The 27,198-nt window shown below is 47.4% G+C and overlaps 1 protein-coding gene across 3 annotated transcripts; it reads right to left on the bottom strand.

Moving 5' to 3' along the window:
- On the bottom strand, positions 1 to 27,105 carry PIGC (phosphatidylinositol glycan anchor biosynthesis class C). Of its 3 annotated transcripts, none has more exons than XM_084850972.1 (2): positions 27,003 to 27,105; positions 1 to 1,609 (listed from the first exon to the last, which is right to left on the bottom strand). In XM_084850972.1, the coding sequence occupies exon 2, from the start codon at positions 1,492 to 1,494 to the stop codon at positions 601 to 603; it is 894 nt and encodes a 297-aa protein (XP_084707098.1). In that variant the 5' UTR covers positions 1,495 to 1,609; positions 27,003 to 27,105; the 3' UTR covers positions 1 to 600. The 3 variants fall into 3 exon arrangements, with proteins under 3 accessions (XP_084707098.1, XP_084707097.1, XP_084707096.1); XM_084850971.1 differs by lacking the exon at positions 27,003 to 27,105 and adding an exon at positions 2,813 to 2,957; XM_084850970.1 differs by lacking the exon at positions 27,003 to 27,105 and adding an exon at positions 2,498 to 2,537.
- Between the last annotated feature and the right edge of the window lie 93 nt (positions 27,106 to 27,198).

Below are 27,198 nucleotides of genomic sequence, written 5' to 3'. Positions count from 1 at the left end.
GTGTTTTGTTAGTGAGACGGAGTAGAAATTACAGAAAGCTATAATACGGACTACAAAACAATAGTGCAAGGCAAATGTTTTGGAAATATGGTGGATCATAAGTGGACATGGGCCTTTCTGTTTAAGATGGATAATTCTTTGTTTTCTTGGTTTTATTACATCATTTGAAAAATATATAATCTTGAAGTTAACTAAGCAGAGCAACAGTTCTGTGATTATTTACTACGTCCTTTCCTTCGTCTTTAAAATTGATTTGTTTGGCTCTTCACCTATTACAAGTGTCTCTTATTGTACAACACAATTTAATATTAAGTACAAATGAAACAGGCTTTTATTTGTCAAGTATTTAAAATTTATTTTTTGTTTTATGCATGCTTCGTAGTACTTATTGCTGACCCTTAATTACAACAGTTTTAGACCTATTAGCTTTCTCCACCCCACTGGGCAAATTAATGTGCATTATAGTTACACTTTCTCATATGAACTGGTTGGTTATGAATGCTGAACCTTTTGGGGCTGGAACGGAAACCGAACTGGAACAGCTTCAGTTGTAGCTGAACCGGAAGTTCATTGAAACATTTAATGGTTTGACGCCCTGGTCTACATGAGGAACTTGGACAGATCTTCCTTGATTTCAGCTTCATCCCAAGGCCCATGGATATTGTCTTTGAACAGCTGCAGCCTGATGAGGCAGTAAGGGCACAGGCATGAGATGGACACCAGAAGGAGGGCAAAGAGAACAGTGCCAACACTGGAGATGGTCAGCAGGCCCACCAAGGCAGACAAAGCAAACAGCAAGGTCACCGCCACATAGCAGTGGGGAGCCTGGGCTTTGAGCTTCTTTTGCAGCATAGGCCATAGGGCAAATATCTGGATAGCAAATGTCACCATGACAAAGGCGTGTAAGGAGCGGGGCAACCGTGAGGCTAAGCAGACCGAGGCAAAGATGGCCATGTTGAGAGACAGAGTACTGGACACAATGGCAGCATTGGCCCCATAGTCATAGAAGATCAAGTGTCCGATGAGCATGAGGGCAGACATGGCATAAATAGTGTCTGTGCTGATGGACTCCGTTAAGGTCTTCAATATGGGGGAGAAGCCATAGGTGAACGCCACAAATACCACAGAATTTTTCAGATCTGCCCACCGAGTCCGGCCACTCTGATTTCTCCCTATTCCTGAGTCTACTGCATCAAAGAGGACATAACCCATTAGGGAAGAGATCAGGCCGGCTCCAAATAGCCACTGGGGAGCCAGCAGACCCACATCCATGTACCACCAGATGACAACAAAGACACACACACTGCAAAGCTGCTGTATCACCACTCCAGATTCAAAGACCACTGCCCGGTATTGGTACTTGCGTGCATGGACGTTCTTGCGCAGCTGCTCCAAGAAGCTTTGGTCCACGTAGTTATCAGGGAATGGCTGCCTCTTGTACAAGACTTTCTGCCAGCGTTGCCTTGTGCTCTGTTCTGGCCGGCCACTGAGCATACTTCTGGCCAAGCTACTGCCTAAAGGCCTCTCGCACTGGAACTCCTTACAGCGTCATGGGAAGACGAAACTCGTGTCTGCACATCTTGCTGACTTTCCAGATCACGGCTTGAACCTAAAACAGAACGATGTCATCAAGTCAAGTTTTCCACACCAAGCGCAAGTGGCGCAGCAGACTGTCAATCCCCACAGACACAGGGTTCTTCCGGATGAGGCTGTTATCATGCCAATGCCCTGCCTCCTTCATGAAGTTTTACAGGGGCTCCAGGCATACATTTGTAACCCTCCCGTGTTTTCCCACTGCTTCTTCTGTTCACGCTGAGTACTGCCGATCTGAATAACTCCTTTTGCCCAGGCACAATAGGGCCCAGAAAGCAGGAAATCCAAGGCCCTGGGCGCAGCAGCAGATGCCTTAGGCAATTCAAAAGGGCCCGTCCTTCCCTATGACAGTGAAGGCCCCACCGCTTCTGGTGAAGCTCAGGAAAGAGGCGGCAAGCCACACAGTTCTACATCCAGGCGTCAACTGGCGTGGCGGCTCTCTGCAACCCCGGAGCAAAATGCACATCGGCGAACCCCACTCTGGCCAGAGCTGCAACATGGGTCGTTGTTGCGCCGCCGCCGCATCTCCTATGCGCAGACACATCCGGGCGCACGGAGGGGCGGGCAGGCGGGCGCGGGGACTCTCAGCGGGCAGCGTCCCTGAAGCATCGTGAGCGACATCCCCAGGCACTCCCCTCCTCTGCCGGCGCGCAGCCGGGCGCGCACACCGGGGCCAACCCGCGGTTGGCGTGGCGCGTTCCGCCGAGAAAGCGGAGGGGAGCCGCGGCGCAGCCGGGGCGGGAGGCGGTTGCGGGCGCCGCCGCTCAGGCGGCAGGGCAGCGCCGAGCGCCGGCCAGGCCTCTGCTCCCGCCTCACGGTGCCCGCCTCCACGCCGTCCTAGGCTGGGCCGGCCGGCCAGGGCCCGTCGCGGCGCAGAAGAGACGTCGGAGCGAAGCCGCCTTACCTCGCCCGGCCGCCGCCGCGGGGACGCATCCGGCTCCGCCGCAGAAGCCGGGCCCAGGCTGCCACCTGCCGGCCAGGCGGCCGGGACTCTCGCCGGGACCCGCCCACGAGCCCGCCATCCTGTCACGGGAGCCCGGCGGTTGGGGAGGCGGCAGCTGCCGAGGGGGGCGGCGTGTAAGCTCCGGCGCGCACCCGATGCCACCGCGGGAGACGAGGCGCGGACTCTGCGCGGGAGATGGGCGCAAGCAAGCGGCGTAGCTTGGAAGCGTAGCCGGGCCCGCGGGGTGGCTTGGGTCCCACGCCTGCGCCTTCTTACCGGGGTACGCGGCTGCATTTCAGGGGGACGGCGCGCCAAATAAACTTGGCTAGGACTGGGCTGCCTGGGGGGGGGGGGCAGAGGAGAAATCGATGCCTGCAAGGCGGAAACGACAACTCCGCCCCCCAAAATACGCCTTTGAATCGGGTCTGTGGACTCCCCGCCTTGCCTAAGCGACGGAAGTGTTTTGTGTATTTGATTGCTGCGAGCCGCCTTGGGAGCGCCTCTGCCCTGAAAGGCGGCCAAGAAGTTGTATAAGTAAATAAAAGAAGGCCTCTGCGGGAAGGTGGGCAGCAGCTCTACAAGCCTTTGCACTCAGTGGCAGCAGCAACGGGATACTCGGAATATTCGTAAACTTGATTAAAAATATAATGTAATGGTTACAAACTGATCGAGCATCAGGTGGGTGGGGGGTTATATTAGTCATCAACGATGTCAGGGGCACTTACATGAAAGGTGCCCTACCTCTCTGGTACAACCACATTCTGCACAACATACAGGGTGTTTCAAAAAGATGCACCCGATTTGAAATCGCTCTCTCTCTGCAACCATGAACCACCCATGAATGAAACTCTTACCACTTGAAAGGGTGGGGCATAGAGTTTCACATTATTACCGCTAGATGATAATCTAGCGCACAAACAGGCCCTAGCCTCAGTCATTTGCAAGATGGTGACCCTGCAACACAAGGCATTTTGCATTCTGCAGTTCAGCAAGACTGAATCCACAACTGCGGTGCAGCACGCGTTTCAACGGACTTGCAGATTAAACGTCACCTTAACACACATCAGACAGTTGTATGAGAGATCGCAAGTTCTCGGCTGGCACGATGAGTGGACTTGCGTGGGCTACGCTGAAAACTCTCTTGAATTCTTCTCACATTTTCCTCTGAAGTGCGTGGTCGCCCTGTGCTCTTCCCCTTCCATAAACAACCTGTTCCCTCAAATTGTCAGTACCGACAACGAATGCTGTTTGGCATTGGCAGATCAATGTCAAAAGGCCATTGAAACGCACACTGCACCGCAACTGCAGATTCAGTCTTGCTGAACTGCGGAATGCAAGACGCCGTGTTTTGCGGAGTCGCCATCTTGCGAATGGTTGAGGCTAGGGCTGTTTGTGCGCTGAGAGAGGCATCTAGCGGCAATCATTTGAAACTCTATGCCCCACCCTTTCAAGTGGTAAGAGTTTCATTCATGGGCAGTTCATGGTTGCAGAGATATAGCGATTTCAAATCGGGTCCATCTTTGTGAAACACCCTGTATAATGGCAATGGATGTTTTAGATGTGGTGCATGTGGATCACACTTTCAAAGCAACAAAAAATATTGCCGCTTAAATGATGGAGAAATGTGAAGCAGAAAGATTATTTTCAGCATACATCTAGATCTCCTGAAACTGAGTAATAACTGCATATTTGGGGGGGGGGTGGAAAGATCCAGCCCCCTAGAACAGGGGTGGGTAGAAAAAACTCCAGATGTTTCCAGATGCTGGTAGGGGCTTCTGGGAGTTGAGGTCTGAAACATCTGGAGCTCTACTGTCCATTAACCCCTGCCTTAAGAGGACAGTGTACAGACTGGAAATAATGTGGATTGTTTGTTTCAACTACTATTATTAAAATATTGTAAGGTCACAAAATGGTGTGAGTTTGGTGATGGAGCGAATTGTTCAACCTTTCTAGAAACTTCACACCATGGGGTATCCAATACCCCATGATACTTGTGTGAAGTTATCTGGGGTAGGGTGAGAAAGATCTCATTTTCCCAGTAGCATAATATTGTAGTGTGGGTGCTGGGAAAATGTTTCTCTCTGTAGCTGACTTATGACCTTGGGGGCAGATATGTGGGAAATATGTGGATATAAAGGAAAGACATTTCTGCATTTACAGCAGGGGGGAAAAAGAAGCCATGCTTAGAAAGATCGGTAACAGAAAAGGAATGGCATCATGTATTGCTGAAGAGCCTCTAATCTCAGGTATTTTGCTAGATGAGATGCCTCTTTACTTGAATGGTCAGTCCCAGCACAACTTCACCCACTTAGATTTTTTTCCCTTCACACAGACAAATCGTAACCATGCTACCTTTTATTACTAAAAACAGCTTAACAGCTGTAATTTCCCAGCATTCTGCAGCGTAAGTAAACATGGAAAGCCCTTAACAAAACATGCTTAACCAAAAAGTTTTTTGTTAATTGAGCAATTAGTAAGTTTAGGCCCTAAAGTTTAGGGTAAATCAGCTGGTTGATTTAGGCATCACATCAGGAAAACCTTTTCTTGACTACAGCATTTCAGCACTGGGCAAAGCTGCTTAGGGGGGTTGTGTTCTCTGGATTAGATTTTAATCTAACCTGAAGAACTCCTTCCCTCTATTACCCACCCACTCACCTGGCTGCTTCAATGATGGCGGGGAGGGAGGGCGTGTGCATGCATGAGAGAGAGCAGCAGCATGGGTGCCCTAGAAAATGTCATTTTCTCAGAATGAACATCAGTCCCCTAGGAGAACAACATCCTCCAGTCCTCGGGAGACTTCAGTAGCAGCAGTTGTGCCAGGGAGGAGCTAGACCTTCCCACCACCATTGCCGCACTGAGGAGTTTCCTGAGTGGGCAGGGCTGCTAAGTTGGAGTGATTTTTGAACTCTTGGGATCTTTTCCAGGACATTATTGGATGTTGCTGGTAATTGCTGGCCCATGAATCAAGCATGGGTGACTTAGCTTGTTACGTTAGGGAAAATGCACTTCATCCACGAGAACATTTTAAACAAGGGAGCAGAAACCCTAGCAGCTAAGTAGTCTTGAATTGTCTCTGTGTGTGCATGTGTGCACATGTGTGAAATCAGGATTAGGTGAAGCACATCCTCCATTTACCCTGAACTCTCCCATGAAGCATGGAGGGGGGATGTAGGTTTGGGGCTGAGTGGGGCACTTGCTGCCCGTTGAGCCCCAAATCTGAGTTGCATGGCACTATTTTATGCTGCTCTGAGAGCTCCTTGGAGGAAAAGTGGAGTAACGTAATGAACGAAGAGTGCTGCATGGTTCAGGGTGGGGATAGGCGAGGGGTTTGCTGCTTAGCCAGTGCCAGATCAGGGTGACAGAAGCACAGTTGCTGCACTGTTTACAAGTTCACTGTGGAGCAAGTTGCTCACTGAAGAGTGTGGCAATATCATGCCATTGTGCTAAAGCATTCAAGGCTGTCTGCAAATCACAGCACAGCAACCTGTTGTGAGTCCCAACTGTTACTTTCCCAGTTTCATTCATGAATCTATGCCTTTGCCTAAAAAATGGCATGCAAGTTGTTTTTTTTCCCCCCAGACAGATGGTATCTGTTAGTTCCATTGGATAGAAGCTCTCTTCTCCATGTACACTTACCATCAACTCGGTTAAACAGGCCTGAAGCCTGGGCTTTGTTTTTGGCTCCTTTGCACCCCCACCCTCCATATTCAGTCTGTCACCAAATCATGCCACATGTGTGTTCCTTTACAACATTACAAAAATATGGCAACTCTCCTGTCCCCCTGACAAAAACTCTGCCTCATGTCCTGCCCACTGCTCGCCTTGACTACCGCACTCCCCTCTGGCCTTTTGTTGTCTTACCTTGGCCCCCTCACCTCTATCCAGCAGACTGCTACTAAAACCACCCCCACCCCTTTACTGCTTGGATGAGGTGACACCCCCACCTTAAGTCCTTATACTGGGTTACACAGGAGCAGAGGAGACTGCCTTACACTGATTCAGACAGTGGATCTCAGGCAGGATTCCTTCCTAGCCTTATCTGCAGAAGCTGGGAATTAAACTTTGAACCTTCTGCAGCGCATGCGCCCTGCAACTCAGCCATGGCCCATCCCCTTTTTCCAACAGGCTTCCTGTCTGCCCCTGGATCCTGCACAACTTTCTTGTCCTTACCTCCACAGGCTCCCCCCCCGCCCCCACTCTTATGGCCCCGTACCTGCCTGTGACCCTCACTCATTCAGCTGCACTGCCCTCAGATGCCCAAAGGTCTCCTGCACCCTCAAATGACCACTTTTTCGTTCTTGCCTCTTATGGATGGAACTACCTGCTAGCGTGTCTGTGATGCCTACTTCTCTTCCATCAAATCCCTCCTCAAACCCCACCTTTTCTGTGAAGCTTTGGGCACAATCCCCAAGCTGCCACACCTTACTAAGCCTAAATGTAGATGATGATGAAGAAGAAGGTAATGTGCACAGTGCTCTATAAAGAACAGGTATGACAGGTCCCAACTCCAAGGGGCCTCCAGCCTAAAACAGACACAAGTAAACAGCAGAGAAAGGGGTGGGGGAGAAGTGGGGGCAACAGAAGAATAGGTTATTATTTCAACTGCGTTACTTTGGCTTAAAATAAAGTATATCAGCCTCCGCACCCAACACATCTGGAGGGCCCAGGTTGTGGAAAGCTAAGGTGTAGCATGTTATGTTTCGGTGAGGGCACTGTAGCTTGAGGGATCAAGAAAAGAAAAGGTCATAGACTGACTGTGGCCTGGGTGCAGGAGCAGCAGTTCCAGAGGGGATAGGAGAAGGAAAGCAGAGGGGTGGGGAGACAATGCCAAGAAATGAGATTTGGAGAGAGTGCAGGTGGAGGCCATCATGTTTAGCAGAGGGGCCTCAGGCAGCATCAGGAGTTCAGGCATTCAGGACACCCAGAGGCTCTGCAGGGGCACCTGGCCCTTCTGGAAGTGGACAGGGCCAGAGAGCAAAGCTGTCCCACACAAGCATCTCTCTTTCCCCGGGGGTTCTGTCCCCCCACCCCCAGCTCTCCTGTGCTCATTCTTCCGGGTTCTAGAATAGCGAGCGCAAGCCCTTTGAGGCAGGGGTGGGTCCCCTTGTACTCCATAATGTGCCACGCACACTGATGGTGCTTTATAAGCACATAAATAATGAAGTGCCATGCACTTGGATGGTGCTATATGAATAACTAGAAAGACATCTTCACCTGCCCTTTTTAATCTTATAAAAATAATAGAGAAGACTGACTCTACTAAAAATAGTAGAGAATACCGATAGCGTGAGGATATGGAGCTTTTCTACACAAGACTGTTAAACCACTACATCTTCCGGTTTTGTTGCAGAATTGTGATCCACGCACTACACAAAGAATGTTTCCTTTCTTGCTTTTCCACTACATAACCTCTAAGTGGCATTGCAGAATACCACAAATACACAAGTGAAAAAGTGGTTTCTTTCGCTTCCACAATTAAATACTTCTAAAAAAAAAACTCGCTGAAGGTGCTCTTTAGACACAGAAGCAAAACTGGAGGGTCACGATGTTGTCTAAAGGGAATAATGAGCGCACAATAAATGCCACATGTAGAAAGGCCCAGGAAATCATGGAAAATATACGATAAATTTAGAAGAGACTAGTATTGACACTCTACCTTTGGCTATATTTTCAGAATGAAATGAACTTCTTGCTGAAAAAACATACACCCTTCAACATTAAAGAGTCAAGGACAGGTGTTATCCGAGTCATTAAAGACCAACTTGCTCAGTGGGCTCCCATTATTATCACCAAGATGACCGTTGCATATAATGGTTGGATCCAATGTTAGTCTAACTTAAGCCCCATTCATTTCAGTGGGTCTACTCTTAGTAGGACTAAAATTGAATACAACCCAATACAGTCAGGGCCAGAAATATTGGAACAACTCTTTTGGCAGTTGGCCTCTGTACACCACCACATTGAAGTTGAAAGGAAACACACCCAGATGGGAGCGAAGTCAGGACTTCCAGCTGTAATTCAAGGGGTGTGACAAAAGTGGGGCACTAACCATTCAGGAAGGACAGCCAGTGGCATACACACACCCCCATCGTTGGTGGCTCATAAGTAATGGAACAAATGGCTGACAAGCAGCTGCATGGCCAGGTGTGGCCTGTTTCCTGGGTACCCCACGACCAATCAAGCAGATGAAAGGCCTGGAGGTGGTTCTGAGTGTTGCATTTGCATTTGGTAGCTGTTCACTGGAACTCCCAACAGGAGGTCCAAAGAGGTGTCCATGGGAGTGAAGGAGGACATCATTACACTGAGGAAACAAAATAAACCCATCAGAGAGATAGCAAAAACATTGGGAGTGGCCAACACAACAGTTTGGAGCATCCTGAAAAACAAGGAATTAACTGGCAAGCTCAGCAACAGCAAAAGGCCTGGAAGGCCACATAAGACAACTTAAGTGGATGACTGCAAAATTCTGCTCATGGTGAAGAGGAACCCTTTCACAACATCTAGCCAGGCCAAGAACGCTCTTGCAGAGGTAGGCATGTCACTGTCAACATCTATAGTCAAGAGACAGCTTTATGAATGTAAATATAGAGGCTTCACAACAAGGTGCAAACCACTGGTTACGCTCAAGAACTGAAAGGCCAGATCAGCCTTTGCCAGAAAACATCTAAAAAAGCCTGCCCAGTTCTGGAATAAGATTCTTTGGACTGATGAAACCAAGATTAACTTGTACCAGAATGATGGGAAGAGAAAAGTATGGAGAAGGAAAGGAACAGCTCATGATCCAAAGCATACCACATCATCTGTCAAACATGGTGGAGGCAGTGTTATGGCACGGGCATGTATGGCTGCTAATGGAATTGGGTCACTGGTGTTTATTGATGACCTGACTGCTGATAAAAGCAGCAGCATGAATTCTGAAGTGTGTAGGGCTATACTTTCTGCTCAGATTCAGCCAAATGCTGCCAAACCAATAGGATGCCACTTCATATTGCAGATGGATAATGACCCAAAACATACAGCAAAAGCTACCCAAGTTTCTCCAGGCAAAGAAGTGGGATGATCTTCAATGGCCAAGTCAGTCACCTGATCTCAACCCAACAAAGCACGCTGTTCACTTCCTGAAGACAAGACTGAAGGCAGAAAGACCCACAAACAAGCAGCAGCTGAAGGCAGCTGCAGTAAAGGCCTAGCAAAGCATCTCGAGGGAGGAAACTCGGCATTTGTTCATGTCCATGGGTTCCAGACTTCAGGCAGTCATTGACTGCAAAGGATTTTCATCCAGGTATTAAAGGCGACCCTTAAGTTTGAAATGATGTTGGTTTGTTCCATTACTTATGAGACACCAACAATGGGGGGGGGGGGTGTATGCCACTGGCTGTCCTTCCTGAATGGTTAGTGCCCCACTTTTGTCAAACCCCTTGAATTACAGCTGAAAGTCCTGACTTTGCTCCCATCTGGGTGTGTTTCCTTTCAACTTCAATGTGGTGGTGTACAGAGGCCAACTGACAAAACAGTTATCCTTGTTCCAATATTTCTGGCCCTGACTGTATATCTGTCCTACAGATACTACAATCTTGACCATGCTTTCTAGAAAGTGAAACTCTGGGGGACTTCATTCTGAGTAAACATCATTAGTACAAGACTGTTAGTATAACTGATTTTTCTATCACTAGAGCAATCCAGTATCCCCAAAGTGTGCCCTTGAAAATATGCTGAGATCTAGTGATCTTACATGGAACCTTTTGCATAGTAGATGAACTTTGTCAACATGCATGTCTGGGGAGACCAGGTCTTTCAACAGCCATCTTTAGGTGACATGCTCACTATCATGAAATACTGGGAAGGGAAGGGAAGGGAAGGGAAGGGAAGGGAAGGGAAGGGAAGGGAAGGGAGGCTGATGTTTCCCAGCCTGTTGCTGGATAAAGGTGGCTGCCAAGGACCCTCCATGCACCTCTGCCCCTCTCAATGGCTCTGACAGGATCTTGGTTCAACAGCAACCATTTCTTCTAAGGGCTTTTCTGTACTCTAAGGTTACTAAGGATCTGGTTTGAATTTAACTTATGCTGAAAACATCAGTTGACAGATACTATCAGAGACTGTTTAAATAGTTGAAATGACAACACTCTTAAAGATGAAAAACCTATTGTTGAAAGCTGACATGCTGGATGACAGCTCACGGGGACACAGGCCATTTGATGACAGGGATGTCAAAGTCCACTTGCTTCAGCAGGTAAAGTTACTGGGTCAGGTCACTGCAACACATTTTGTCTGTGACATGATGAAATAATCAATACAGCCTTAGGTTAGTAACAGCTTTGTACACACTTCAGAGGATATAGTCCTTCTGTTGCAGTATACCTTGCCTTCTGTGGATATGATGAATCCAGAAAACTGCACAATGGGGAAAGGTTCTTATCCCCAAAGCATGTCCAATTCAAATGGGCCAGATTCTCTGTGTAGCACATGTGCAGGGGCTAAGCCCATGATATTTCACTGGAAAATGTCAACTCCACCTGAACATTTCAACTTTCCTCTCCTGATTTAAAGGTGTTTTTTTTAACTGTCTGTGCTAATCTGTTCTCCAGTTTTTACTGATCTCAGAATGTATTGCCTTTTTTCTCCCCCCTTACAGAGTAAGGCAGATATTGTCTAACACTCTGTAACATGCATCCCGATCCAATGCATTACATGGATGTGAGGCCTACAGTGTTCAGCAGGACTTCTTCCTTAGCCTAGTGTGTTTAAGTAGCCTAAGACACTAAGGGTGCAAACCCATGGCCGCTAGACAGTGTCTAGATGGCCATGGGATTTTTGGGATTCTGGGAACCGAGCGCAGAGCCAGCGCTCTTAAGTCGGTTCCCAGAAATCCAACTCCCTGGCCCTGGCCCCACCACCTCATAGGCAGCGCAGTTTGTCCCTGGCTCTGCACTTGTAAGAGCAGCATGGAGGGGTCAAAAAGGGGGCATTCCTGGGGGCAGGAAGGGGATCGCGGAAGTGCCGTTATGATGATTCCTGTGCACTGTCTGGCCTCCCCGCCACACCACCATTCTGAGGTGCCCTAGCTAGACAGCCAAAATCAGTTGTCCAGCCACAAAGGCAGGGTGGATGGAGCATGGAGGAGAGGATCCCCGCCATGTTCTGCCCACCCTGCATCGGATAGTCAGCTGCTTCCAAATTTGGAGGCATCCCACTATCCCCATAGGATTGCGTCCTAATTTACTCTGTGCTCAGTACATACAGATTTCACCACAAAAATATGGATCACCTCTCAATGGTGTTCATCTAAAATCCAGCAGTGAGTTAATGGTTTCAAAAGACATAGCATCTTACCGTATGGCAAAGCCTACTGCTTTTATTCACTCAAATGACTATATACAGCATCAGGATTTTTTCAAAACATGTTTGACTCCTTTGGTCTTATTTATGTGTAGACGTTAGAGAATAGACATTTAGCCCTATTCAGATTTTTCCCCACCTGGGCTAATTCCTGCACTCCTGTTTTCAGCTTACACTGCTGGCCCCCTCCCTGTCTGCACAAGAAACAAGGACGACCATTGAGATAGTGCTGTGGCACAATTTACATGTCAGTAGGAGTGCCAGCAAGGCTTCCTCCAGCAGAAATCCTGTGTGTTGGGAAAGTGCCGACATGCACCTTGAGTTTCCTACAGGCAGCCCCTCAGCGGGAAAAAGCCATCTCTCTCTGGGCCTGTTCGCACATCAGGGCAGCCCACCATGGCCTAACTTTCCTGCAGGGACTATCACATGTGCCAGGTTCCTATGGGCACCATTTTTGCATGGCACCTGTGGGCACGTGGCTTGCCATGGCATGCCATATTGTTTGAATCCAGGGTTTGTTTGCGGATTAGACAACCTTCAAATAAGCCTAAAACAAGCCATGGGTTATTTGAGGGTTGTCTCTCAATCCCTCTTCCTGTTTACTGTACTGCCATATGCTCATCTTCATATGTCCAGATGAGGTTGGGACTCGGAAAACGTAACCTCTAGGGTTTTTGAATTGCAAACAAATCTACAGTTTTTAGATGTTGCAAATCTGCTTGAATCTTTTTAACAGTTTGTTTAAATAAAGCAGGATAACACAGGAGAACAGCTGACATTTATATTAAAATTAAGGAATAAAACAGGGCTATGTCAGTGTCAAACAATGGCATTCCATTGTTTTCCATCTTTTCCTCCATGTTTTTAAAGACCTATGTGAGAAGCCATGTAGGGGTGACCATTTGGCTAGCCTCCTCACCCCACCTGAAAGTAATTACAGCACACCCAAAGGAGGTGGGAGCTCACTGCCGAGTGCAGCTAATAAGCCAAAGCAACAACGGGTAAGATACAAAAACAGAGGAAAGACCCAGGAGGGGGAGGAGATACTGAAGAGTTCTGTTTGTGAAACCAGACAACATACAGGCACATTTTCTGTTGGGGACAGCCACTGAGATGGGAGATACCTTTGAGAAAACCTTAGCCTCGTGATGTGCCAGCTACCTCTTGTGTAGTGCCTAGCTGGAAAAATATTTAGCTTTCATGGAGAATGGAGAGAACCTAAACATCTGAGAGTCATTGTTGTTAGCAGCTCATCATAGAATCAGAATAGTAAGGTTGGAAGGGGCCTATAAGACCATCAAGTCCAACCCCTGCTCAATGCAGGAGTCCAAGTGAGAGCATCCCTGACAGATGGCTGTCCAGCCTCGTCTTGAATGCCTCCAGTGTGGGAAAGCCCACCACCTCCCTAGGTAATTGGTTCCATTGTCGAATTGCCCTAACAGTCAGGAAGTTTTTCCGGATGTTCAGCCAGAACCTGGCTTCTTGTAACTTGAGCCCATTATTCCATGTCCTGCACTCCGGGATGATCAAGAAGAGATCCTGGCCTTCCTCTCTGTGACAACCTTTCAAGTACTTGAAGAGCGCTATCATAGCTCCCCTGTCTTCTCTTCTCAAGGCTAAAAATGCCCAGTTCTTTCAGTCTCTCTTCATAGGGCTTTGTTTCTAGTCCCTTGATCATCCTTGTTGCCCTTCTCTGAACCTTTTCCAGTTTGTCTGCGTTCTTCTTAAAATGTGGTGCCCAGAACTGGACACAGTACCCCAGATGAGGCCTAACCAGTGCTGAGTAGAGGGGAACTAGTACTTCCCGGGATTTGGAAGCTATGCTTCTATTAATGAAGCCCAAATTAGCATTTGCCTTTTTTGCAGCCACATCACATTGTTGGCTCATATTCAGCTTGTGATCGACAACAATTCCAAGATCCTTCTCGTTTGTAGTATTGTTGAGCCACGTATCCCCCATCGTGTAACTGTGCATTTGGTTTCTTTTTCCTAGGTGCAGAACTTGGCATTTATCCCTATTAAATGTCTTTCTGTTGTTTTCAGCCCAGTGCTCCAGTCTATCCAGATCACTTTGAATTTTGTTTCTGTCTTCCACAGTATTAGCTATCCCGCCCAATTTTGTGTCATCTGCAGATTTGATCAGCATTCCCTGCACCTCCTCCTCCAAGTCATTAATAAAAATGTTGAAGAGTGCTGGGCCCAGGACTCAGCCCTGCGATACACCACTCGTTACCTCTCCCCAGTTTGAGAAGGTCCCATTGATAAGCACTCTTTGAGTCCAGTTCTGTAGCCAACTGAGGATCCACCAGATAGTTGTTTCATCTAGCCCACTTTGAGCTAGTTTGCTCATCAGGAGATCATGGAGCGCTTTGTCGAAAGCTTTGCTGAAGTCAAGGTATATGATGTCCACAGCATTCCCACAGTCCACAAGAGAGGTGACCTGATCAAAAAATGAGATCAGATTCGTCTGGCAGGCTTTGTTCTTGACCAATCCATGTTGCCTTCAAGTAATCACTGCATTGTTTTCAAGGTGCTTACAGACTGATTGCTTTATCATCTGCTCCAGAATTTTCCCAGGGATTGATGTCAGACTGACTGGTCTGTAGTTCCCAGGTTCCTCCTTTTTGCCCTTTTTGAAGATAGGGAACAACATTAGCCCTCCTCCAGTCATCTGGCACTTCACCCAATCTCCATGATTTCTCAAAGACAATAGGCAGTGGTTGTGAGAGTTCTTCTGCCAGTTCCTTTATTACTCTAGGGTGCAGCTCATCTGGCCCTGGAGATCGGAACTCATTCAAAGTAATGAGGTGTTCCTTGACCATATGCCTATCAATCTGAAGCTGCAATCCTGCCCCTTCAGCCTGTACTTCTCCTTTGCCAGGGGGCTCATAGACCCTCTTTTGGGAGAAGACTAAGCCAAAGTAGGAATTGAGCACTTCTGCCTTTTCCTTGTCATCTGTTACCATTTTGCTATCCTTATGTAATAGTTTGACCCACCATTTCTTTCCTCTGTCTTTTACTATGCACATAACTGAAGAAAGCTTTTCTGTTTTTTTAGCATCCCTCGTTAACCTGGGCTCGTTCTCAGCTTTAGCCTTCCTGATGCCATCCCTGCAATTCTGTACTACCTGCCTGTACTCCTCCTTTGTAGCTTGGCCTTCCTTCCACATCCTTTTTTGTTTTCAGGTCATCTCTAAGCTTTTTGTGAAGCCGCATTGGCTTCTTCTGTAGTCTTCCACCTTTTTTTCTTCTTGGAATGGTTTGTAATTGTGCCTTTAGAATTTCCTTTTAAAAACTCCCACCCATCTTGGACTCCTTTTCTCATTAGAGTTGCTTGCCGAATCACAACCTAGTTTGTGGTGATTTTTCTTACTTTAAACACAAGGGTAATGCTAGCTGGTCCCATGTAGACTTGCAAAGCACTATGGATCCACCTGATGTGAGGAGTGCTCTCTGAACAGTTGTTGATGCCCCACTTTTCTGCATTGATGATGATGGCCCTCCATTTCCTAATTATGCCACCAATATTGTGTCCTGTTACTTGAGATTGGGCTTTAAAAACTAATCCCATTTTGGTTTTGCGCTAAAGACTGATTGCACAAATAAAATAACAAGTAGTTATCTAACTTTTGACCACTAACATACAAGTGCAGTAATACAAATTAATAATCAAGTGGTAGCATTGTTCTAGCCACTAAGAGGAAATGACAAATTAATTTCAATGGGACTTATTCTCAGGTGATGTATAGGATTGCAACCTAAAGGGCCAATTTCATTAATACCAGAGTAGCCAGAAGTTGCAGCTGCGTAGGCTGCAGTCCCCGGTTTATTTTATAGAACCAAATGGAACTTACTTCTGGTTAAACCTACATAGGGTCTTGCCCATGGGAAAGGGAACTGCAGAAATGTTATGAGGAAACCCCATTTAATATCACTTCTAGATGACTGCAGCCGTTTCAAATGTGTGACAGGGTCCTACAATGGAAAGGCTGCAGAAAGTCCCAAAGCAAGGGCAAGGCTGGGCATGTGTCAGCTGTAGCTGAATTCATTAGCCACCCTGAATATCTTTGATGACTACAGTTTCTTTAGTCAGGGGAGGCACACCCATTAGAAAATTACATTTCCCAGCATGTCCAGGTATTTCTGCATTTTTCCCTTTTCCACAAGCCCTTGCCATAGAGATGGGATGCTTTCAGACTGATGGCTCCTAGTGCTACCATTCAAAAGACTATCCAGCTATTTACCTTTCCTTCCTTAATGAATTTTCTGTGGTAAGAAAAAAGACAGAAGTGGGAAAAGACAGGAGGGTTACAAATGGAAGACAACAATGTCTGTTCCCACTGTAAAATTCCATATTTGAGGCAGGGTGGTTACACAATAAAATCTTTGCCATGAAGCAACTGACAGTGTGATTTTATTTTTCCTATTTTTCATGTTGCCTTTCCTATATTATCCACTTATAAACTTAAGGGAAATATACGTTGACATGTAACAAATGTGGTGAGAAACTAAAAGGGTGTATGCAAAGCTTGACCCTGAATGCAACTTGAATTGTAAATATTCTGAGTGTCTCCTTTTAGCCAAAACATTTAAGTGTCAATGGAAACATTCTAGCCCAGGTCAGGAAATGGGGGAGGGAGAGTGTGAATGGAGAGTGAATGGTTTTATTGCAGGAAAGCCTAATGGGGGTGCTTTGGTATGTGATGAAGATTGCCAGAGTATCAGTTACGAAAGATGGAGGTGGTCTAAGACTTTACAACCTTGCGAGGTGGGATGTGTCAGACTATCAGTAAACAACCATCAATCTTGGGATTTGGGATCAACAAAGAAAACATCAAACCCCCTTTGATGCCATAACAAATGAAAAAGAGTCTAAAACCCCTGAGCCTGCCAGTGTTCAGGAGGGGTATGGATCATTGTATGTGCACATACAACAGTACCCGTGATCCACAGGACATGTGTCAAGTGCTCTGGCCAAGTGCCTGGCAGCGTGTGGTGAGTATGTGTTGGGTAGAATTCAGGGAACAGGATTTTACCGTCCAGGGCATAGATAAGGCAGTTATCTTTGCACTGTCATACTCACCGTTTTGGAGTTTTCATACAGACAGCAAGTTCTGGCTTGAGCCTAGCTGAAACTGTATGCTTGTTACACAGCAAGCTCTGGCATGAGCTTGGTTGCAGGGAAGCTGTGTAACAAACAGAGACTAGCTGTATATTTAGGCATTTAAGGCACCACGTTTGGGCAACTAAGGGCGCAATCCTATCGGGATAGGCAGCCGCCTCTGAACTCGGAGGCGACTGCCTATCCAATGCAAGGCAGAAGCGTGGAGGGGATTGTCCCCTCCGCGCTTCAGCCACCCTGCATTAGCAGCTAGACAGATGATTTCAGCTGTCTAGCTGCAGGAAGGTGGAGCAGGGGAAGCAGCTGCCAGACGACACATAGGATGCGTTGTACCGGCAGGTCCGCCTTCCCCACACAAGAACGCCCTGCTTTCGCCACTCTGTGCTCCTCTTCTGAGTGTGGAGCATGAGGCCGTTCTGAGCTGCCTGCAAGGCAGCGAGGTGGGGGGGACAGGTTGGTTCTCAGGGATCTGACGTATCCTATGGCCGTCTAGCCACTGACTAGTGGCCATAAGATTGCTCCCTAAGTTATGACCAAGATGCGCATAGTTCCTTGAGGTACTTGCTAGGTTGTGTTAATCTAGTACTAAAAGAGCTCACAAAGAGTAAAGATGGCTAATTTGATCTGGGGGAGGCCTACAAGAAGAGCCATTAGAAGACCCCAGACTCGTAACCAGTTTTATATTCCAGACTCTTGACCCCTGGGTGAGAAGACCGTGAAGTTTGATTCTATGCTAAATGATGTTATTTCACTAACTGAGACTCTGAGATTTTGCAGGACTGCCTTTGAAGAAGGGGCGGGAGGGATGCAGTTGTCTTTACAAGCGGCTTCACAGAGCTTGCTCAAGGCCACCACGTGCTGGCAGAGTATTAAGTGAGACGAACAACAGAACTGAGCATGCTCAGATGCCTATCGAGAGGAGAAAAAGTACTGTTTTGACATCTCGTGGTGTATACCTGCTGATAAGAGAATGTCCCTACTTGATGCTAGTTGGGCGGGGAAGTGTAGCCCTGAGCACGAGCGACAACTAGGAGGTGTTTGGGCGGATATGACCAAAAATAGCCAAAGATGCCAGGAGTTCAAAGAAGATAAACCAAAGAGAAATGTGTCAATCAAGATAACATGCCCAGATGGCAGACTTTGGGTTATATTTTGGAACATTTCAAAGTAACCCATTCGTAATAGTGCCAGACATGTTCCCCAGACACATGAAATTGTGGGAGATAGATGAGGCACCTTGCTTCTGATTGGTAGGCAAATGCTCTAATGACATGCACCCCATTTTTATTGGAGGCTACTCATCTCATTGCTCCTTGGGCCCCACCTTTGACCAGTACAGGGGTATAAAAGCACAGAGAATGGGAGCTCCCGTGTAGTGCTTTTGTTCCTGTTGTTCTGGTTCCTGCTGCTGCTCCACTTCCCTCTTTCTGCCATGCCACCAGACCCAAGGATTTGGGTAACTATGGACCTCCTTAGACTCTTAGACTTTGGAACTTAGGATGTTTTCTGAAAGTAGAACTTAAGAATTATTTCTGAGTTTAGGACTTACGAGTGCTTTCTGAGCGTGAGACTTGGAGGTTATTTCTGAGGAGGGGATTTGGACATCTTCAGAGGCGGTAAATGGAATTATTTCCAAGTCTTGGGTTTTCCGTTCACTCTAACTCCTATCTCTATCCTTCATATGCCTAGAGGAACTTAGTAATGCTTTAGCATTTGGGGGCCACCACCGAGAAGGCCCTCTCCCTTGTCACCATCTTCTGAGCTTCCTTTGGAGTAGGCAGCCGGAGGAGGGCCTTAGATGTTGAGCATAGTGTACCGGTGAGTTCGTGTTGGGAGAGGCGCTCCATCAGGTATTGTGGTCCCAAGCCAGGTAAGGCTTTATAGGTTAAAACCAGCACCTTGAATCAGGCTCGGAAACATACAGGCAGCCAGTGCAGGCAGGACAGAATCAGTCTTATATATTTGGACCTTCTGGTCCCTGTTATCAATCTGGCCGCCACATTTTGCATGAACTACAGCTTCTGAACTGTCTTCAAAGGTAGCCCCACACAGAGCGCATTGCAGTAATCTAACTTTGAGATTACCAGAGCATAGACAACTGAAGCCAAGTTATCCCTGTCCAGATAGGGGCATAGCTGGGCCACCAACTGAAGCTGGTAGAAGGCACTCTGTGCCACTGACACTACCTGAACCTCAAGCGACGAAGATGGTTCCAGGAGGACCCCCAAGCTACGGACCTGCTCCTTCAGGGGGAGTGCAACCCCATCCAGAACAGGTTGAGCACCCTCCATCCTAAGATTGGCCTCTGTAGTAGAGGACCAGAGAGTTGTCAACATAACATCCATTTTTAAAAAGGGCTCCTGGGGGGATCCAGGAAATTACAGGCCAGTTAGGCTAACATCTGTTCCAATTATTATTAAAATATAAAGATCAAGCATATAATAGGACAAGCCTTGCTGGAAAAGAATCAACATGCCTTCTGCAAAGAACATTTAAGTAACATTAAGTAACTCAGTAACATTTAAGAGTTCTTTGAGAGTGTCAATAAACTTGTAGACAGGGGGGATCCAGTAAACAGTGTTTACTTGGACTTCCAAAGAGATTTTAACAAAGTATCTCACCCAGTGTGCGGCCACTGTAAAAAAGGCAAATTCCATGTTAAGCATAATTAGAAAAGGAATTGAGAAAAAAACTGCCAATATCATACTGCCCTTATACAAATCTATGGTGTGACCACACTTGGAATACTGTATACAGTTCTGGTCACACCTAAAAAAAGACATTGTAGAGCTGGGAAAAGTGCAGAAAAGGGCAACTAAAATGATCAAGGGGCTGGAGCATCTCCCCTATGAGGGAAGGTTACAAAAGCTGGGATTGTTTAGCCTGGAAAAAGGAGGGTAAGGGGAGACATGATAGAAGTCTACAAAATTATGCATGGTGTGGAGAATGTGGATAGGGAGACATTTTCTTCCTATCCACATTCTCCCTCTCTCAAAATACTAGAACCCAAGGTCATCGCATGAAGCTGATTGGTGGGAGATTCAGGACAGATAAAAGGAAGTACTTCTTCACACAGCACATAAACTATGGAATTTGCTACCACAGGATGTAGTGATGGCCACCAACTTGGATGGCTTTAAAAGGGGGTTAAACAAATTCCTGGAAGAAAAGGCTATCAGTGGCTACTAGACTTGATGGCTATGTGCTGCCTCTAGTACCAGAGGCAGTGAGCCTGTGTACACCAGCTGCTGGGGAACATGGGTGGGAGAGTTTGTTTCCGTCTCCTAGATGAGCAGAACAGAGAAAGTGGCTCCAGCTGGTCTAGGGGCTATACAAGGAAGCAAGCTCCCAGAGAGCGAGAGATCAGAGCGAGCGAACAGGGAGAGCAAACAGAAGTTGGCCAGGGGAGTTGCAGTGGGAGAGGAGGCAAAGGCAAAGTGGTAAGTGGGCTGGTGTAAGCCCAGGGAGCTGTCCTTTCTATTCTGAGTTGCTGTGTGCTCACCATGTCCTCCTGAGAGCTCCAATTGTGGCCTGAGTAATCCCAGATGTGTGGCCTGAGTAATCCCAGCAGCTGTGTGGGCAGGAAGTTTCAGTCTGTTTCCCATCTCCTAGATGAGCAGAGGAAGCTGCTCCAGCTGGTCTAGGGGCTATACAAGGAAGCAAGCTCCCAGAGAGAGAGAGAGAGACAGAGGGGGGGGGGAGAGAGAGAGCGATTAGAGCAAGCAAACAGGGAGAGCAAACAGGAGTTGGCCAGGGGAGCTTGGCAGGGGAGGTCAAGGGGGAGGCCCCTAACATTTTTTTCATTTCTTTAAAATTTCTTTTTCTTGTAACACATACTTCCACACCAGTGGGACTGTGTTTTTAACCTCCAAGGAATAGAGGACAAAGCACAGGCTATTCCAGTACAATCAGAAAGCTAGAAACATAAAGGGAATAGAGTCTATGGCAGGAAAAGGCTTTCCAGCAGTAGTGACCTGCAAGGTCTGTGCCATGTTTGTTTTCTTGCCTGAGATCAACATGGCCTACACGTGCAACAAGTGCAAGTTGATCACGCTGTTGGAAGAAAAAGTAGGAGGACTGGAGCTGCGAGTGTCGGCCCTCCAGGGAATAAGAGAACAAGAAGAGTTCTTAGACAGAACAGTGGAACTACAGCAGCAAAGTGAACAGCAGCAGCTAGAAGAGCAACAGCAAGTGGAAGCAGAAGAGGAAACTGCTGAGGTGGGGAAAAATGAAGTAGAGGATACTCCTTGGAAAAGGGTGGCAGTTAGGACCAGAAGAACTAGAAGCCACTCTACACCAGTGGAAGCATTGGAACTATGGAACCATTTCCAGGTACTTGAGGATGAGACTGGAGGACAACTGCAGAGGAAGAATTACAGGGGAACCTGCATGAGAGCGAGCAAGAGGCTGAAGCTCAGTCAAGCAGAGCCAATGAAACCAAGGCCTACAACAAGAACAGTAGTAGCAGAGGGAGATTCCTTGCTGCATGGGATTGAAACCCAAGTATGTCGCCAAGACCCATGGACTTGCCAGGTATGCTGTCTCCCAGGAGGATGGATTAGAGACGTGACTGACGGATTGCCTACACTCATAAAGCCCACTGACAGGTATCCCTTTCTTCTCATCCATGTGGGAACAAATGATACTGCCAAGGAGAGCTATGAAGAAATCATGTCAGACTTTGAAGCTTTGGGAAGGAAAGTCAAGAACTTTGGGGCCCAGATAGTTTTCCCATCCATCCTTCCAGTAGTTGGAAGAGGGATAGAAAAGGAAAGAAAAATACTTCGGGTGAATGACTGGCTATGATGGTGGTGCCAGCGCGAGAGATTTGGATTCTGGAACCACAGGCTATATTTCCTGGAAGATGGACTGTTGGGAAGGGACAGGTTGCACCTCACAAAGGACGGGAAGAATGTGTTTGGAGACAGCATGAAGAACTTCATCAGGAGGGCTTTAAACTGAATCCTATGGGGGAGGGAGACGTAAAGTTGGGGGTAACAATGAATGAAGGCTCATGCACCACAATGGAGAGAACAGCTCTAGTAGCGTCCAATAATAGTCTTCAGAAAGAAGCAGGAAGAAAGCCAGACGATGAAGCACATGGTCTTCGATGACTATATACTAATGCCCAGTGTATGGGAAACAAACAGAACAAACCTGAACTCTTAATAAAAAGGTAAAGGTGTCCCCAACCAGTCGTGTCCGACTCTAGGGTGCGGTGCTCATCCCCGTTTCTAAGCCGAAGAGCCAGCGCTGTCTGAAGATGCTTCCGTGGTCATGTGGCCGGCATGACTGAACACCGAGGTGCATGGAACGCTGTTACCTTTCCCGCCAAGGCGGTACCTATTTATCTACTTGCAATTTCTTGCTTTCGAACTGCTAGGTTGGCAGAAGCTGGGACTGAAGACGGGAGCTCACTCCGTCACGCAGCACTCGGGTCTCGAACTGCTGACCTGCCGACCTTCCAGTCTGCAGTTCAGCGTCTTAACCACTAAGCCACCGCGGCTTAGTACTCTTAATACAAGAGAGAAATTATGACTTGATAGGTGTAACTGAAACTTGGTGGGATGACTCTCATGACTGGAATACAGCAATTGAAGGATATAACTTGTTCAAAAAGAACAGGAGGAACAGAAAGGGAGGTGGGGTTGCACTGCATGTGAAAAATACATATCTTTGCACAGAAATACAGGAGGAGGAGCTTGGTAGCCCCATCGAGAGCATTTGGGTTAAAATCAATGGAGCAAAGAATAAAAGGAACATGGAGATAGGAGTCTACTACTGGCCGCCTAATCAAGGAGAAGACGAGGATAAAACTTTTGAAAAGCAAATTGCCAATATTTCAAGGAAGCGTGATGTAGTAGTAATGAGGGACTTCAATTTCCCCGATATTTGTTGGGGGACAAATTCTGCAAAACATGCCCCCTCCAGGAAATTCCTGTCTTGTGTGGTGGATAACTTCCTCCTACAGAAACTAGAGGAAGGAACTAGAGGATTGGCTATCCTTGACTTGACCCTAACCAACAGAGATGACTTAGTGGATAAAGTAGCAGTTACAGGAACTCTGGGGGAAAGTGACCATTTTGTAGTTGAGTTCTTGGTTTCTAAAGAAAGCAAAAGCTGAGTGAAGCCAAACGCATACCCTGGATTTTAGGAAAGCCAATTTTAATAAACTCAGAACAATGATAAATAAGGTCCCATGGCAAGTGGCTCTAATCAGAAAAGGAGTCCAAAAAGGGTGGGAGTTTTTTAAAAAGGAAATTCTAAAGGCACAATTATAAACCATTCCAACAAGATAAAAAAAAGAAGACAACAGAAGAAGCCAATGTGGCTTCACCAAAAGCTTAGAGATGACCTGAAAACAAAAAAGGGTACATATAGGAAGTGGAAGGAAGGCCAAGTAACAAAGGAAGGTAACAGGCAAGTAGCACAGAATTGCAGGGATGGCATCAGGAAGGATAAAGCTGAGAACGAGCTGATGTTAGCGAGGGATGCTAAAAGCAACAAAAAGGCTTTCTTCAGATGTGCTTAGTAAAAGGCGGAGGAAAGAAATGTTGGTTCAACTATTAAATAAGGATGGCAAAATGATAACAGGTGACAAAGAAAAGGCAGAGGTGCTCAATTCCTACTTTGGCTCAGTCTTCTCCCAAAAGAGGGTCTATGACCCCCCTGGCAAAGGAGAAGTACAGGCTGAAGGGGCAGGATTGCAGCTTGAGATGGATAGGTCAAGGAACATCTAATTACTTTGAATGAGTTCAAGTCTCCAGGGCCAGATGAACTGCATCCCAGAATAATAAAGGAACTTGCAGAAGAACTCTTAGAACCACTATTCTCTTTGAGAAATCATGGAGGACGGGGGAAGTGCCAGATGACTGGAGGAGGGCTAATATGGTCCCTATCTCCAAAAAGGATAATAAGGAGGAACCTGGGAACTACAGACCAGTCAGTCTGACAACAATCCCTGCGAAAATTCTGGAGCAGACGATAAAGCAATCCATCTGGAAGCACCTTGAAAACAATGCAGTGATTACTCAAAGCCAACATGGACTGGTCAAGAACAAATCCTGCCAGACTAATCTGAACTCATTTTTTGATCAGGTCATCTCCCTTGTTGACTGTAGGAATGCTGTGGCCATCATATACCTCAATTTCAGCAAAGTTTTCGACAAAGTGCCCCATGATATCCTGATGAGGAAACTAGCTCAAAGTGAGCTAGATGAAACAACGATCCGGTGGATCCACAGTTGGCTACAGAATTGGACTCAAAGAGTGCTTATCAATGGGATCTTCTCAAACTGGGGAGAGGTAACGAGTAGGGTACCGCAAGGCTCAGTCCTGGGCCCAGTGCTCTTCAACATTTGTATTAGTGACTTGGAGGAGGAGGTGCAGGGAATGCCGATCAAATTTGCAGATGACACAAAATTGGGCGGGATAGCTCATACCTTGGAAGACAGAAATAAAATTCAAAGTGATCTTGATAGGCTGGAGCGCTAGGCAGAAAACAACAGAAAGACATTTAATAGGGATATATGCCAAGTTCTGCACCTAGGAAAAAGAAACCAAATGCACAGTAACAAGATGGGCGATACTTGGCTCAACAATACTACAAGTGAGAAGGATCTTAGAATGGTTGTAGATCACAAGCTGAATATGAGCCAACGATGTGATGTAGCTGCAAAAAGGCAAATGCTATTTTGGGCTGCATTAATAGAAGTATAGCTTCCAAATCACATGAAGTACTAGTAGTTAGGCCTCATCTGGAGTACAGTGTCCCGTTTCGGGTGTCACACTTTAAGAAGGATGCAGACAAACTGGAGAGGGTTCAGAAGAGGGCAACGAAGATGATCAGGGTTCTGGAAACAAAGCCCTATGAAGAGAGATTGAAAGAACTGGGCATGTTAAGCCTTGAGAAGACTGAGGGGAGATAGGATAGCACTCTTCAAGTGCTTGAAAGGTGGTCACAGAGAGGAAGGCCAGGATTTCTTCTCGATCACCCCAGAGTGCTGGACATGGAATAATGGGCTCAAGTTACAGGAAGCCAGGTTCTGGCTGAACATCAGGAAAAGCCTCCTGTCTGTTAGAGCAGTATGAAAATGGAACCAATTACCTAGGGAGGTAGTGAGCTCTCCCACACTGGCAGCATTCAAGATGAAGCTGGATAGCCTCTTGTCAGGGATGCTTTCAGCTGGGTTCCTGCATTGAGCAGGGGGTTGGACTTGATGGTCTTGTAGGCCCCTTCCAACCCTACTATTCTGTGAGGGTGCTGTTGCACTCAGGTCCTGCTTGTGGGTTCCTGGTTGACAGCTGGTTGGCCTCCATGTGAACAGAAAGGTGGACTAGATGGACCTTTGGTCTGATCCAGCATGGCCCTTATGTTCTCGAAGCTCCTGAGCAAATTTAGCAGTGATGGGATAAGAGGAAAGATCCTCTTATGGATAGGTAACCACCTCTATAACTGGTAGAGCCTAATTTGAACGTCTGTAGCATCCTTCCACTTTCCATCTCAAGACTGCGACAATACAGATTCCATGGTGTTAACATCAGCCCCCTTTTCTCCCTCCCCCACCATCTTGGGGAGATACTTTACCATCTTGCCTGATGAAGTGGTCTGGAGAATTCGAAAGCTTCCATAGTATTTTGTGACCTTTGAATTAGCCTAATAGAAGTATTATAGTGATACGGATTTTGGAAAATTTCTCTGGAATTTTTCTTTTGGCCAACACCATTACCTTTGCTTTTTGGTTAAAGAATAGAAAGCAGAGAGTAGGAATAAATGGACCATTTTTGCAATGCAGGGATGTAAACAGTGGAGACTCCCTATGGTCTGTATTGGGACCAGTGCTTTTAACTTGCCCCTAAATGACTGGCATTAGGATGTGCAGTGAGTTGGGCAATTTTGCTGATGATAGTACATTATTAAGAATGGATGGATGCGCAGCAAAGAGCTCCAAAAGGATGACCCTATTCAGATGCACATTGGGGCAGGGTGGTTAAGCTAACCATGCCGCAGGGTGTTCATGCTAACCACCACAAGAGCCTTTGCTACACGTGCAGCTAACCATGGCCTGCAGCGCTGTTAGCCTAACCACTCTCCCTCCTGCAGTCCTCCAACCGCTCCGTCACCCATCCCAGCAGACGCAGCGGGTCACATGGCCATTACAGGCGCAGGGCCGCTGACTGCCGTTACGGGCCATTTTCTTTCTTCTTTCTAATTCTGTTACGAAAATAAGCAAAATTTAATAAAAACGGCAACAAATTGTGCAAAAGTCGCCATATTGCAAAAATCTGCATTATGCCCGTATAGCACACACATAACCACCATGGCTGAGGGTGACGTCCGAACAGGCTCATCATCTCCAACCTCGACGTTAAAATGGCAAATACAGCTCGCTGTAAGGCAGCGTACAGGGCGATACTTCACTCGTGCCCGGGCCGGGTCTGAGCGGGCGGTCCCTGTCCATGAGACCCAGGGCTGCGGCGGGAAGCCGGATGGGAACGGTGACCCGAGCGCGCCTGCCGCGGAAAAAGCGAGGTCCGCGCTGGGGGCCACTGGGGACCCTCCTCTGCAGCGGGCGGCACCGGCTCCACCCGAGCGCCTGCGACGGCCCCGCAGCGCACGGCTGAGGCGACCTCCGCGTCCGCCCGGTGTCCCCACCGCAGAGCACGCCTCAGGGAGCTGCGGAAACAGCGGCCCCCTTTTCCCACAGGAAAGAAGGCCCGCATTAAGTCCGGCACGGGCGCTGTCTCCGCGGCTGCCGCTTCTCGCGGGCGCGGAGGGCCAGCCGCGGCCGCGCGTTACGCGCCGCAGCTTTCACTTCCGCCCCGAAGGCCAACACAGAGTAGAGCTCAAAATTCGTCCGGAGCCCGGGCGGTTGTGTGAGTCTAACCAGTCTGTGGGCTCGACCTCTTATCTTGCAGGAGCCCTGAAGGCCCTCGGCTTTCCTGAGGCTGTCCCGACAAATGCCTGGGTTGTGAAAGGTATTTAAACTCTTATTCACCCGCGCCCACCTTTGAGAACGCCCAATTCCCGAAGTATGTTCTTTCCAAAGCCAGCTGCTTTCGACTGCGTTCCGCCCTACCACAAAGAAGCATTGACAACACCGATTGCGTTCCCGGCGTTGATGTAACCACCAACCCTACCTCTTTTCTGACGTTGCCAGTGGTGAAGAGAGAGCATGGCCGTGGAGAGGGAAGAAAAAAAGAA

This window comes from Heloderma suspectum, chromosome 4 (genome assembly GCF_057233095.1).
Source record: "Heloderma suspectum isolate Gila_16-S chromosome 4, 16-S_ref, whole genome shotgun sequence".
NCBI lineage: Eukaryota > Metazoa > Chordata > Lepidosauria > Squamata > Helodermatidae > Heloderma > Heloderma suspectum.
The sequence above is the reverse complement of the archived record's forward strand: the minus strand, read 5'-3'. Positions and strand labels throughout refer to the sequence as shown.

What these genes read in the sequence shown, in the direction of transcription:
- PIGC (XM_084850972.1), bottom strand. Translation starts at nt 1,494, where the DNA reads ATGCTCAGTGGCCGGCCAGAACAGAGCACAAGGCAACGCTGGCAGAAA.